A 15,515-nucleotide genomic window follows, 5' to 3' on the forward strand; every position below is an offset into this window, starting at 1 on the left:
CCTTCTTAGTGTGTTATAGAGAAGTCTTCTACTTTGGGATTATCCAGATGTCGATATTCAGATTGAGGAAGAGTTACTGTTCTAAAATTAGTAGTATAATTATATTATCAAAGAATGATGATAGGTTGCTATTTTTTGACAATAGGTGGATATAACTTCACTTTTTGCCCTCAAAAGCATCTAATAGCTATCCCCCAATCTGTGTCATACACATTTTTTTTCATAAGATTTTAAAGTTAATTAGAATCAACCACAAAAACCTAAATTAGGAATAGTTCCTATATTTATACATATGTAGATCACTAACATAAAGAGTTTGGAAATAGTTTATCTTTTACTTCTTTTTCCAAACTATAACTATATTAGCTAATTCAGCAAATTTAGCCAAGGATTTATTTGTTATAAGGCATGGAAGGTAAGAGAAGAATAGAACTTATTTTCTTATAAATAAGTTGTTAAAAACTTGAATAATGCTGTAAGTAGAATGTTTATCATCTTTTTCTTGCCCATGATTCTGAGGAGTTTACCATATCAAGCATAATAAAGTAAGCATCATTTAGTTTTTATAAAATATCATTTGTGTACTTGAGTGCCTAGTGTAAAGCTATCTTATTTAATTTTTTTTGTCAGTTACATACACAGGAAGTCTCCTAGAGTTGGACTTCTACATTATTTAAAGTTCTCTTTTTGAAATCTGTTCTTCATTTAAAATATAATGCTTCCTGAAGAGCATTTTGAGTCTGTAAAACCTTTAAAATGCAAGAGTAAACTGGCTATTTTTAGTTTATTGGTTTATAATTCTCTATATATGCCTTTATTTCAAAATACAACTTGAAATGCCAGAAAAGTGGGGGGTGCTGTTTATGTTCCTTGTGCTGTGTAAATAATGTGACACTGACATAGAGTGAATTAGGAATTATTAATATCTTAAAGACTATAAAGTGTTAATATAATGACAATGAATTCAAAAGACTTGATCATAAGCCAGCTGGAAAAATGACTATTGATAATTAAAAATATGATATTTATATAAATAATTTAACTATGATAATTTCTTACATTTGTATAGTGCTTTATAAAAATTTTTCAATATCTTTTATATGTATGAAGATTTTTATTATGATCTTTTTTTATTTCAGATTATTATGGGGGTACAAATATTTTTGGTTGCATGTATCACTTTTATAATGCTTGAGTCAGGGTTATAAGTGTGCCCGTCACCCAGGTAGTGTTCATTGTACCCATTAGATAGGTCTTCACCCATCCCCTCCTCCCCCTCCCCCCATTATGGTCTTTACAACAATGAAAACAGATATTAGTATTTCTGTTTTATAAATTAGAAAAATAAAGCTTAGAGGATTTAAATAGTATACTTGAAAAGAGTTGATAGTGTTTTAAACCATCTAAAAATATTTTTTCTAATCCTATATGCTGACCACCTGACTTTTCATACATTATATAAGCTTGTTATATCCATAATGCTGATTGCTGATGGGATTTACTTCCCTTATTAAATTCATAAAAGGCATAGAGAATTCATTAGTAGTCCTAGCATTCAAAAGCATGGAGCACTTTTGAAGAATTTAAATCACCACCACAGATTTACATTTCTCAGGAAGATGCATAAGAGTAGGGAAGTTTCAGAAGTTAGCTGTAGCAGAGGGCAAATTTTGATGTGTTCTTTCCTAGAAATTTTTGTCTTCGTTTTCAAAAAATGCCCTTAGTAATTGGGAATTATATTTAACAAATTTTGCACATTTCTTTTACAATAGGGACTTGTAGGTGGCATTGGTCCTCCGGGGTTTCCTGGGCTTAGAGTGAGTATCACTAAATCTCATCATTTAAAAAATAAATTTTGCGTAATTTATATTTGTTAGATGTGTTTTAAAATCTTAAGAAAATGAGAAGTTTTAGTGTCATTGTTGGATATCAACCTTGATTAAATGTATTCTTCAACTAAATATAAAAATTAGACCAAAAGTATAGATCAAAAAATTAATTCTATTTCATGGTAAGCTAAAATAACATATTTCTATAGACTTATATGTATGTATTATTTATACCTGTGTCAGTAATAGATGCTTAATCAAGACTAAGTTTCCTCAAAAGCATAAAATTTAGAATAGCCATTTCTTTCTTTGAGACGATCTTCCATACCATCTAGTCTGGAGAGAGACAAACCTAAACAAAAACACAGGGCAACTGTAGACTCTTGTTTATAGAATAAAATTGAATAAATGGTTAGTAATGCCATCTTAAACAAAGATAGGAGCTAGACTTCACCAATGCCATTAAGCAGTTTAATACCTAATTTATTTATTATACTAAGAATACAAATGACTATAATATTTGTCTACCTAATAAGTTTTTATACAGTGAATTCAACTCTGAGTTTCCTTGGAGTTTCTGAAGTAGGCAAAGCACAGTTATAATTAAGTTTTTGAGCCCAGATTTGAAGCCATGCAGTCCAAAGTCGTGTTAAACTACTTCCTTAAAACTTGCACTACCTTAAAATATATATTATCTACCTTAAGAGATTTTTTTTAGTCTTTTATGAGAAGCTCTAAATGAAGATGGAACACAATGGACCAGTTTTTCTTTTTTTTTCCTCTGAACTTAGAATAGGGTTAAAGCTGTAGGTAAGTAATCAATGGCCTTATCAATGGGTAGAGAAAGGAAGTAGGTGAAGGGAGTTAAACTCCAAAGATGCTCTTCATACATTCTTCATTTAATCTATTAGCATTGAGTTAATTAGCTTAAAAGCCTCTGTTATTACTCTTAAGTTTAAGAGCAAAATTTTAACATGACCCAAGATGTCTAACCTGGTTTCATTCTTATCTGCGTCTTGAGCATATGCTCTGTGTACTAGCACGGCTGTTCATTCTAGGATGCCATGCAGCCTCCCTACTCCAAGGCCTTTGCACTTTGTCTGCCTGAAACACTCTCCCTCTGTTTTTCTGTTTAACTAACTCTCATTTATCTTTCAACTCAGGTACAAAGGCACAGTGCCTGGCACATGATAGTGTTCAGTAAAAATGGCTCAGGAAAAATAACTGGGGTTTTTTATCTTCTCTCTTTCTCTACGCACCCTTCAGTTGATGGGAAGAGATTCTACAGAAAAAGAAATGACTAATTAATGATACTGACAATCATCTTTGTCATCCTCATCTCTTCTATATTGATATAGAATGGTACTTTATACTTTTCAACTCTCTATATATATATATATATAATTTATTCCTCAATGAGTTATAAAGTAGATAGAACAGGTATTATTACTTCCATTTTACATTCGTTACTTTTTAAAATTAAAACACCGTCAGCACCTACTATATATCTGAACTAGATGCTAGGCCTAAAAATATAACCAAGTTAAGATTCCTATTTTGGCAACATTACAATGTAATGGCATAGAAGGAAAAATAAGCAATGTCATATATTATGATTATTGCTATAATAAACTAAATGTAAAATCACTGAGAGAGGAGCAATTTGTGTTATTTCAAAAATCAGAGTAGACTTCACAAAGAAGATATTTTTTAAACTTTATCTTGAAGATTATATATGAGCGCGGTGGGGTGGAAAAGGGAAGGGGGTTCTTTAGACAGAAGAATGATGTGTTCAAATACACGGAAGATTGGGGAAAAATGAATGTTTGGAAAATGGAAAGAGAAATAGTGGAATTGTACCTAGGAAGTATGGGGCGTTGAGAGCAAAATGGAAATGAGGTTTGGAAGTGATTGGGAAGGATTATGAAGAACCTTTATATTCCGTAGGAGACAGTTGTCTGCTTGCCCACAGCAGCAGCCTCTTTCTCTCTCAGGTGCTCCCTTCCAGCAGGTATGGTTTCTGACAAGAGATGCTATTGCTTTATCTAAATTATTTTTTTCATGCAGTTGGTTGTTATTGTCATTTGCTTTCTTAGTGACACTAATGACAGTGATTATTGCCCATGAGAATAGTGGGTATGGTTGAAAAGCCCAATGTGGAACTCACAGTCCTTTCCATAGTATACACAATATGTTCACATGAACTCATTAATTGACCAACGGCTGCTGTTTTTAATATAAAGAATGTATCCTTTGGGTCTATTTTCTTTGACTTTAACTCAAAAGTTCTCTATAATTTATAGCTATGTGGGATGCTCTTCTGCCTCTAGTGCTATGTACCAGACACCCTTAACTCCCATGCATGGAAATACTTCTGTCCGTTCCACCTTCTCATGGAAGATGAATGTTGTAGGTAGGGAATGCTGAAGGACTTTCAGGTTACCTATGGAGAACTGAAAACTGCTTTTAAGCTATCATGGATTGCTCTCAGAAAGCTCCAGTTTCTCAGGACTAGGATTTCAACTCAACTTGTTACCTGCCACAAAAAGCTTGGTGTTTCTTGGAAATTTCTATTCCATATTATTCAATTTTTACTTTCTAATTTTCTGTTTTGCTAAGTCCTTTATAAAATACATGTTTTTTGATATCTCTTAATACTATTTTGTGATTTTCCTTTTAGAGTCACTAAAATGTAAAATAGGATATTGTGCATACAAAGTGCATTCATGTGAAGACGCAAGATTAAATGCAGTACTATATTCACTGAAAAAAAAAGTTAAGACTGTTACGTTGTTCAGGGAGAAAAACAAGAGGACACAAAGAAAGATTTTTTTGTTTGTAAGATATTTCTTTCCATGTACACATGGATTATTTTTACAAAATTTCCAGACAGAGATGTTTATTGTATTTTTTGAACCTATCATAAGTTTTAAAGCTATGAACTTTGAATAAACTAGCCATGGTAATCATCAGAATAACTTTTTCCTATTGACAGAATTTGAAATTACAAGAAATGATGTATTCATGTTGCATATCTATTAAGTGGGAAAGTATTACTCTTTGCCTTTAACAGTCTCATGTACTTCATGATTAAAGATGTTGGAAATGATTTATCTCAGTTATATTTCACAGACTTTAAGACTCACTCAAAAGTAAAGATGTCATATTTTCCATTCTGAAATTTGTATTATATAAATGTAGACTATTTTTTTTTTATTTCAGGATATTATGAGGGTACAAACATTTTGGTTACATTTTGTGACTTTGCCTCACCCAAGCGAGGATTAGAGGCATGCCCTTCCCCTCTACAACGCTCACGGCGTCCTTTAGTTGTGAGTTTACCCGCCCCTGAACCCCCTAATCCCTGGAGAATATTACTACCATGTAAGCACCATAGTGTTAATCAGTTAGTGCCAATTTGATGGCAAGTACAAGTGGAACCCATTCTTCCGATCTTGTGATACCTCACTTGAGGTATCTTGTGATACCTCACAGGATGGGCTCGAGCTCTATCCAGGAAAATATAAGAGGTGCTAGATCACCGTCATTTCTTATAATTGAGTAATATTCCATTGTATACATATACCAAATTTTAATAATCCACTCATGAATTGATGGGCACTTCGGTTGTTTCCACATCTTTGCAGTAGTGAATTGTGCTTCCATAAACATTCGGGTGTAGATGTCTTTATTATAGAATGTCTTTTGCTCTTTTGGGTAGATGCCTAATAGTGCTATTGCTGGATCGAATGGTATTTCTACTTTTAGCTCTTTGAGGTATCTCCAAATTCTTCTTCACAGAGGTTTCACTAATTTGCAGTCCCACCAGCAGTGTAAGAGTGTTCCTGTGTCTCCACATCCTTGCTAGCATTTGTTGTTTTGGGATTTTTTGATAGAGGCCAATCTCACTGGGCTTAGGTGATATCTCATTGTGGTTTTGATTTGCATTTCTCTAATGATTAGAGATGTTGAGAATTTTTTTATGTTTGCTGGCCATTATTCTGTCTTCTTTTGAAAGGTTTCTGTTCGTTTCCTTTGCCCATTTATTGATGGGGTTGTTTGATTTTTTCTTGTGGATTTTTTTAAGTTCTAGATAGATTCTTGTTATCAGCCCTTTATCGGTGTGTAGAGAGCAAATATTTTCTCCCATTCAAATGTAGACTATTAGAAATGGGAGATAGAGCTATAGAAATCACTGTTTAAAATTTTATTTTTAAGTTAATTAATTCCTTCAGTGTTCATTCCACGCTTTATTTAAAACTCTTATGTACTAGTTACTGTATTGGATCTGGGAAATAAAAATTGAATGAAACATGCTTCTGCTCTCACAAAGTGCACAGACTAGGAAGACAGGAAAAAAGTACAGTGCAGTGCACTAAGTAGTGTGGTAGAAGGACATTCCAGTACTGGTAACCGTATCTTCAAAGGCTCAGAGTGTGTGGTAAGGGAAAGCATGGAAAACAGTCCGTTGTGGCTAGAATGCAGGATTTGGGGGAGGTAGAAATGACAGGATAGAGGTGGGAGGACACACGGAAGATGAGGAGCCTGGAAGGATTGGTGGAAGCCCGAGGTAGAGAGGGCCTGGGATGCTATCCTGAGAAATTTGGAGTCTAACTAAGAGGGGCAACATTTTCAGCATTTCACAAATATAACTTCAGAAATTCCCTAACATTTTAAAATGATACAAGAGAAGTTTGAATCAACTTGTTCTAGGATGAAGAATGATAGGGAAGCCAGGCATAGACAGGTAGCGAGAGAAAGGACACTGAAGGCCTCGATGACACAGAAATTATAACTGATCTCAAACCTTCAAGGAATGCCCCCATTTTCTTCAAATTTTTCTTTCAGCTACACTTATTGATGCTATTTTCCTTTGTCTTCTAACATTACCTATTAAAAGAGTTTTTCTAGGTCTCTTGCTTGCAGGAGACCAATGATGGTAGTTATGTTTTTGAGAAATTGGAGCATTAAATTGAGAATGTTGATGTTAGAGACTATGTCTTTTTTTATCTTTTCTTCTTCAATACTACAGTATCTGGTAGATATTATGCCCAGTAAGTATTAAATGATGAATAAATGAGATAATCCCAGAAAAATAGAGCCTTTTGTTTGCTACTCAGTTTATCCCTGAAATTATGGTAAATTTTCTCATTCTGCAAATTTCAAATCATAAAATCAAATCATTGGAATGCCTAGCACATAGCACCTGCTCAATAAATATTTGCTGAATAAATGGATAAGATAAAAATCTAGGACAGTTGAATGAAGTATTTATTGAATACTTCCTGGGAACATGGCAGTAAAATATTTAAGATGTTATCTAGTTGGAGAAATACTATAGTATGAAAGTCGTGGACAGTATTATAGGAGCTCAAAGGAGGAAAGAATCCTTGTGGACTAGACCAGTATGAGAAGGTTTCAGGACATAGGATGGACTTCGCTAAAGTTTGAAAGATTGGTATGATTTACCAATGTGGAGAGGAAAAGAAGTTGTTGAAGAACAAGGCATGTGTGGGAGCTTAATGAGATGACTGTTTGGGGTTCATTAATTTATTAATTAATTCTGTTACATTCTCTTTCTAATCCCAGTAAATGCTTAGTGATGCCTTTCTTATTGTTTTCAGGGCAGTGTCGGGTCTGTGGGACCAATTGGACCTTCTGGAATTCCTGGCCCAATGGTATGGTTCAATTTACATAATGAATATTTCTCTTAAATTTCCCTGTGATGTCACAAAATGTCACCTTTTCTTTTAGGGCCTTTCAGGGAATAAGGGACTACCTGGAATCAAAGGTGATAAGGTGATTTAAATATTAACATTATCATAAAGATAATTTCTAATGACATTTGTCTTTTTCTTTCTTTTGGGTCAACACAACTTATAAAATATTATATTTTTATTTATGGGGTCTAATTTGTACTATACATTATATTAATTTCTCTTAGAAGCAGGAAAAATAGAGAAATTATGCTTCTATAATTAACATTTGCTTTCTTATGATATTGCCATGTTTGTGATACTTAAGTGTCTGTATGAAATTGTGCTTTCTAGGGTGAACAAGGCATTGCAGGAGATCCGGGAGAACCAGGGTATACTGGAGACAAGGTAAAGTTTTTACTATTAATTTTTTCTTTCTTTCTTTTTTTTTTTTTTTTTGAGACAGGGTCTTGTTTTGTCTCCCAGACTAGAGTGCTGTGACATCATCATAGCTCACTGCAACCTCAAACTCCTGGGCTCATGTGATCCTCCTGCCTCAGCCTCCCAAGTAGCTGGTACCACAGGCATGCGCCACCACACCCAACTATTTTTTCTGCATTTTTTTAGAGACCAGGTCTTGCACTTGCTCAGGCTGGTCTCGAACTCCTGGCCTTAAGCAACCTTCCTGCCTTGGCCTCCCAAAGTGCTAGGATTACAAGTGTGAGCCACTGCACCTGGCCACATTTTTACTATTAATTTTATCTAAATATGAAAAAGTATAAATTCAAAAGAAGGAGTGCTTGTTATTTTACCTATGTATTTTGTTAGGATATATTATCAATATGGTTTTGAGTTTTTGTTTAAAACAATTTTTTCTCAATTTTTTTAGTATACTTCCATGAATTTTTTTTTAGTAGTTTGTAAATAGAAGTATATCTGCCTTTCTTGATGTATTAACTTCCCCTTCCCTCTACTATTCTCTTCTTTTAGGGTGCTGTTGGTTTGTCAGGACCACCAGGGATGAGAGGAAAGCCAGGACCTTCAGTAGGTTTGAACTTTTGCTTTGTTCTTTATGATTAATGGAATGCAGGCCATGGCATGAGTCTTGATATTATTGATGTATATAGGATATAAGCCTACTGGTCTTGCATTTTCTCTCTTCAGTTTTAGAATATAGCTAATCCCTTAATGATTTAGTTCACATTCCACAGACTGTTGGAACTTCCTTACCCCTAATCCCTAGCCAACACCAAGTTTCAGTGAGGTCTAAAGAGCTTAGTTATATTATTCCTCTGAGTGATCTATTATAGACAGTATTTAAATTAAACAATGGGCTTTTAAGACAAAAATATAAAGCATCTTAAAACATATTTTAACTTTTTCAAGTATCAGTTTTATTAAGGAAACATTCTGAAAAAATAAGAGCATGTCACACACTATTGTGGGCTCAAATATTCTAATTCCTTGTCTTTTTTCTAACCCTTGGGCATCAATTAGGTGAAAGAAGGAGATCCTTATATCATAGTTAACATAAAAACCGAACAAATTATAAATGTAAAATTACTTAATAATTAATATCATTTAAAGAAAATGATTAAAATATGAGTCAAAATATATCTCTGAATATTAAAAATCATAATAATTATTATAACTAACATTTACTGAATGTTTACAAAGTTCTAGGCAGTATTTTAAGGACTATGGATCTAATTTAATCCTCACAACAATCCTGTGAAGTTGGTACTATTATTGTTCCTATTTTATATATTAAGGAAATTGAGATACAGAGTGTTAGATAATTTTCCGTAGGCCCCATAGTTAGTAGGTGGCCATCTGGGAAAACCTAGGCAATCAGGTATGTCAGAGCCCGTGCTCTTTCCCACTAAGCCATACTGTTTTAGGGTTTAATATTTTAAGATTGTTTTAGGGTTTTAATATTCATTACAACTCTATGAAAGTGAAGATGACTATAGGTAGAAAAATTAGATATAGGTGATTATAATGTGTTAATGTAACATTAAAATGTATATTTAAAAACAAGAGTGTTTTTTTCCTGAGCAGTTTATCATGTTCCTTCTAACTCTACTCTCCCATCTCCAGATTGTTTAATTTTGCATCTCAGGAAGCAGTATTAAGTAACAGAACTTTATGTACCCCATTCTTTGTGACTTCTAACAGTGACAGCATTTTATGTGCATCTCTCAGGAATTATTTAAACTGAAGAATAATTTTTGGTATCTGTTTGATGAAATCTTAGTGGTGACCTTTGTTTTTACTGGTTTTTTGCCCTGGACTTACAGCAGTTAACCCAGTCAGCCATGTACCCAGACTTGTACCCTTGAGTTGAATCTTAGCAACTCCAAAGTGTATAAATAGGGTCATGAGAATAGGTCATGCAGCTAAAAAAACAGCTTGTTTTTCAAGGATGATTCTAAACCATATGACAGGGGACTTCTGATACCTGCAGTGATTGGCAAAATAAGACCCTAACTTTTTACATCTGCGGTTTTTCTAATGTCACAGTTTTCTAAACCTTTGATAATAAGAGGAAATGATACAACACATTATCTAAAGCCAATACTAACAAGTAAATGATGTGAATATTATTCTCTTATGCTTTACAATTAATTTCTTGAAAAAGCTGGAGTCAAATATGCTTACACAAGGCTTATCATTTTAATGTTCCTTACTCTTCAATTCAATGTATATTGATAACATGTTTATGGGAAGAAAAAAATCCCTGCTCTGAGAGACAGAAACTTGGATTCTAGTCTTAGCTCTTACACTTAACCTGCTATGACTGTGGGTGTTTAACCATGATGATATCCAGTTTCGAATTAAAGTCAAACTATATCATGTTTAAGGTTCCTTATAGCCCTGTGACTGTGATATTTTTCTCTTTTAGTAATAGTGCATATCAATATTTTTCTGGTCTAAGCTAAAGAAGAGACAGAGAACCTATTTCACCTTCAACACATTATCTTAAAACCCTTAATTTCTTTTGCTGAAAGAAATTGCAAGAAATGCTAATAGGTTCCTTTTAGGGCAGGGAGCAAGAGATGGTGAAAGTGAGGCTTTTACTTGCTCATTTTTTACCTTTCTGTACTATTCTCATAAAAAAAATATAATGTCAACAGGGATCACTTTGGCAGGGTGATAATTGACTATTATTTATTTTATCAAACCTTTGAAAAATATATACTTTAGGCTGAAAATAGGATAGCAACTTGTGAATTAATATTGGTGGGATGGCCTTGTCTTTAGTCTCTCCCTTTATTTATTACTTGTTTTATCTTTTTAATAGAAAAAATTATAGATATTTGACCTGGAAACCTTTCCTAGCTATGGAAGGGGACACCTGTTTGATGAAAAGTTGCTTATGCAGAATCAGTTATCATATTAAGAAACAAACTATCACACTGAGCTGTACAAGTTCATGCCTACCTAAAACATTTGTTTACTATCATGGAAAGAATGCCAAGAATGTCCTTCCTATTCTATAGATCCTAGTTTTGATTTTCTGTCATTTAAGATGTTGGTGTTACTGGTATTGTTTCCAAATAGATCTAATTTGTAACGTGAAAGAATATTTTCAAGATATAAGAATGTCCTGCCTGATCTGGAACATTTTTATAATTCTGGAATAGGGAAGCTTTTGCTCTGCAAGTATTCAAAAAATAGAGAAAATTACCACTATGAAGTGGCTAGTAAATACTCTTTTCTTGAGACAATTCTTATGCTCTTTCCATATTTTAACTGGAAGTTTTTGTCATTTATCGAGGTTTACTTAATATTACTCAATTCTGTAAAAGTCACTTGAAAACTAAGTTTTATAAAGGAAATTTGTCATTCACATGACACTTGCAATTGAAGTTTTGTAAAATGAAGAATTATTTTAAAGAACAAATGAAGTTATTCCACAATTTATGTGTTTAAATATCTGGTTGGCAACCAGCTTTTCTGAAAACAAAGCCATAAGTATGCAGTTTTTTCCTGTTTGAAAATGTAGCTTCTTGGTTGGATTTTGCCACTAGAGGGCCTCAGTGAAAACGCCATCTCTATCTCTTTAAGAGAGGTGCTTGTCATTTTCCCTTACATATTGATTCTGATGGATCACAGTTTTTGTCTTTGTTTATTTGGAAAGGGAAACTTACATGAGCCTTTGCATAATACTTCATTACCTTTCTATAGATTTGATTGCGGTAGTGATATTTTTTTGTCCAGATACCTTAGCACTCACTGAGCATGGATTCAATGTGTATGGAAAACTATGCTTTAGTTCTTGGGAAATGGGTAATCCCATATTGTATCTTGCAATTTTATGTATTCTGAGGCCTAGAAACTTAACATGACAGAAATAATGAATTTTATAGTTATTCTTATGAAAATAGGTGTCTATATTCTACTGTTCTTTCCTATTCCGTACTTTCATCTCTTGAGATCATCTCCAGCCTTCTCTAGTTTCGGGCTTTATACCCACGTCTCTCTCCTCTCACTTTCTTCTCTGGCCCCGTTTTCACATCTTTAATACGAATGTCAGAAACTGGCTTCAGAGATACTGAAACTGAAAGCTCTAAACTTCAATTAAAGGACCAAAACAATCTAGAAATTCTGTTAATAGGTATCAGCCAGAAGAGGAATAAGAGTATGAAGAGAAGGATTAATGATTGTAAAAGCAGTCGACATTTAATAAGTACTTCATGTGCTAGTCACTGTGCTTAGCACTTTACATATATTGTCTCATTTAATCCTTGCAATGACTCTTTGAGAATGTTAGTACTGTTATTATTACTATTTTATTGATGAGAACACTGGGGCTAGAGAGATTAAGCAACAAGGATTTGAATCCAGGTTAGTCTTAATTACTAATTCAGGCCACTTACAGTATCAAAGGGGAGAGGAATTTTCAGAGACAGTCCTGGGACTCTGGTTATTTATAAAAGCAGTTCCTCATCTGGAGTTTCTGACTTTGTTGAGTCAAGCTTTGTTGTCTTACCTCTGGGAAACACACACACATGCACACACACATACACTTTTTTGCTTGACTCGAGCACTTAACTCATTAATTTGTTTATATCTCTAACAATTAAGAATAAATATATATTAAATCTATAAATATTTTATTTAAATAAGTTTTGCAGTAATGATGGTTACCAATTAAATCTCTGAAAAGTCATTACAACTTTGTTTGAAATAACGTAATGAGTGCTATTTCCTTACCATATGCCTGTTTCCTCTTTTAATTGTATTTATTAAGTTAATGTTTATACTTTGATTCTCCTCCCCCATTTTAGGGCCAACCGGGTGACCCAGGACGCCAAGGACCATCTGGCCCTCCAGGACCAGAGGTAAAATATTGATGGAAAGATAATAAATTTGAATCAAAACGGTGAAAGTTAATCTTGATTTGTGAAACATGTTTTAACATAGTATACTTAAGAAAGAGTCTCTTTATATCTGTGTAAATAGTTTGGACTAAATTTTTCCGTTATGTCAGGAGATATGCAACAGTGATCCTAAGGAAACAGAAAAATGTATTAGTCACATTTGACCCTGATTATATCAAGTTGATTTGTGTGTTCTGTGTGACAACTGTTAATAACACATACTTACGGCTTGAAATCAACTTTTAGGATGTAAATGCCACTGAATTTTAAATGCAAAATGCTTCTAATTCTTGCTATATTCATATATATCATTTGGATTTCATACAGTGTTCTAGAATAAATACAATTAAGTATGTAGTACATATATCAAGTTTGTTTGTATATTTTGTAAAATTTTGACTTTGGCATAATGCTTAATATAAAGCGGCTTTCTTTTCTGAAAGTTGACATAGACCATAAGCTTCTGAGATGAAACATTTGGGGTCTTTTTTAATCATATTATGAATCAAAGATACACTACATGGAAATGAAGGTTCTGAAGCTCACTCTAGTTTCAGAAATATGTAACAAAAATATATATGTGTGTATGTGTGTGTATTTTTAGACACACACACACATATAAATATACATAGACCTCTAATTCAGAGTCACAGATGCAGCAGTAAAGCTGAGAAAATGAATTTGGCTTCAGAATAAATAAATCAGAGCAATAAAGTCTCCATAGTCTCAGAGCAGTAGGCAGAGTTTCTAGGAATAGAATTGTACTGATGCTTTCTCCTCTTTGTAAACTGTAAGAACTACTTCTTACTCCACAGCTGTCTTTTAAGGTTGACTGATTTCGTCTGCAAATGCCTACTCTTCCTTATTGTCTAATTTAAAAACACATTAGATATTGATAGTTCAAAACCGTACAAAACTACATTATACTTAGTTTTATTAATAGAGAGGTAATAGATGTAAAATGTAGTATATGGATGTCATCATTTTGAGAAGGAAATTGTTTTGAGTGATTAAAACTTCAGATTAATATAAGCTTATCTCTTTATATGAGCCTACATTCTTTATTTTAATCATTTTTAATGAAAACTTTCCTGGAATGACTAGTACTTACCTGTCTTCTCATACTGAGGATACAGACTCTAATTTAACTTTCATATGTTTAAAGTCTATTTTTATGACTTTGAATTGTCCTATTACAACTACAGTGACAGATGATGGTATATGTCCTAGGAAGGACTATGTTGCTTCCTTGCTATCAGTATGGTTTGGGGTCATTTTCTTCTTTCTCATAAAGCTTGGTTAAAGGACGCATGAGCAATATTTTCGCTTACTACTTGGTCTTCCAAAGATATTTCTTTTTTTCTCTATTTCCTTTGAAATTTTATAATTTGCCATCAACATTCAAAACATTATCTCATTATCTTTGATACTACTAATACAAAGTCCTGAGCCCAACCTTGTCAGACTATACCCATTTTTCCTCTTCACTTGTATTAAATTTTTTCATGGGGCTAAAGATGTAACTTGTACTATCTCAAGAATTGGTGTGAGATTGTTTTGAGAAATGAGGCCTAATCCAAAGATTATCACTTTCTTTTATCATAAAAATACAGTCCATAGGCAACCATATATGATGTAACACTTTTATCCATATCCTTTTCAACATTAAGCTTTTATTAAAATTGCAGGCCCGAGAATTTAAAATAGTATATTTAATAGTAAATCAAGCCTGAAAAGTTTCTGTTTGCACAGTGGATGAATTTTCTCAGATAAAGGATGTTATGTGTTGCACTAAATTTAGACTTTTAAAGATTCCTAAGCAAGGGAATGGAATCATCAATCAGGCTTGTGCTTGAGATGTATGTGCAGTAGCAGGGGAAAAGATAAAAGAGAAAGAGGAAGGAGGGGTGACAAGGAGACTAATTGAGGGCTATTTAAAAGGTTAATGCACTAGAGCAGGGGATTAATGACAAGGTCCTGTGGCAATAGAGAGGAAAGCTTAGCTTCAAGAGAGAATTAGAAAATATAATTTGCAGCACAGAAACCATTTAGTTTGGTTCATTCCATTTGTGAGATAGAGGTATAAAAGAGAGTAGAATGTGGATCATCATTCTAAAATTAGAGAATAAAGGAAGAGGAGAAGGAGCAGGAGGAGATTCAAGGTAGTTGGAAATAATGCTTTGGTTTTTAATCTGTTAGGGCTGAAATATCTATAGGACATATATAAAATTATTCTAATAAATATACAGAAACTGTAGGCCTAAAGCTCAGAGGAGAAGCATGGACTAGAGATACATATTTATATAATCATCCACAATGATGTATTAGGTGAAGTAATTGTAATAGATGAAATCATTTATGGTGAGTTTATAAAACAAGGTTTGAAAATATTAATACCAATACCTGGAAACTTACCCCCAGAAGGCAGCACTCTTTGTCTACAGTGCAATTAAGTTTTATTTTTATTTTTATTTTTTTTTTTCGAGACAGAGTCTTGCTCTGTTGCCCGGGCTAGAGTGCCGTGGCGTCAGCCTAGTTCACAGCAACCTCAGACTCCTGGGCTTAAGCGATCCCTCTGCCTCAGCCTCCCAAGTAGCTGGGAC

At 33.5% G+C, this 15,515-nt stretch overlaps 1 protein-coding gene across 1 annotated transcript in view; it reads left to right on the forward strand.

Annotated features, from left to right (window-relative positions):
* Positions 1-15,515, forward strand: part of COL24A1 (collagen, type XXIV, alpha 1) — a 342,918-nt gene that overhangs the window by 111,694 nt on the left and 215,709 nt on the right. Inside the window, exons 13-18 of the mRNA XM_012661028.1 lie at positions 1,773-1,817; positions 7,454-7,507; positions 7,584-7,628; positions 7,880-7,933; positions 8,516-8,569; positions 12,820-12,873. Of these exons, the coding sequence (XP_012516482.1) occupies positions 1,773-1,817; positions 7,454-7,507; positions 7,584-7,628; positions 7,880-7,933; positions 8,516-8,569; positions 12,820-12,873 (306 nt within the window). The remainder of the gene's footprint in view (positions 1-1,772; positions 1,818-7,453; positions 7,508-7,583; positions 7,629-7,879; positions 7,934-8,515; positions 8,570-12,819; positions 12,874-15,515) is intronic.

This window comes from Propithecus coquereli, unplaced genomic scaffold (assembly GCF_000956105.1).
Source record: "Propithecus coquereli isolate 6110/MARCELLA unplaced genomic scaffold, Pcoq_1.0 Scaffold7, whole genome shotgun sequence".
Classification (NCBI taxonomy): Eukaryota; Metazoa; Chordata; class Mammalia; order Primates; family Indriidae; genus Propithecus; species Propithecus coquereli.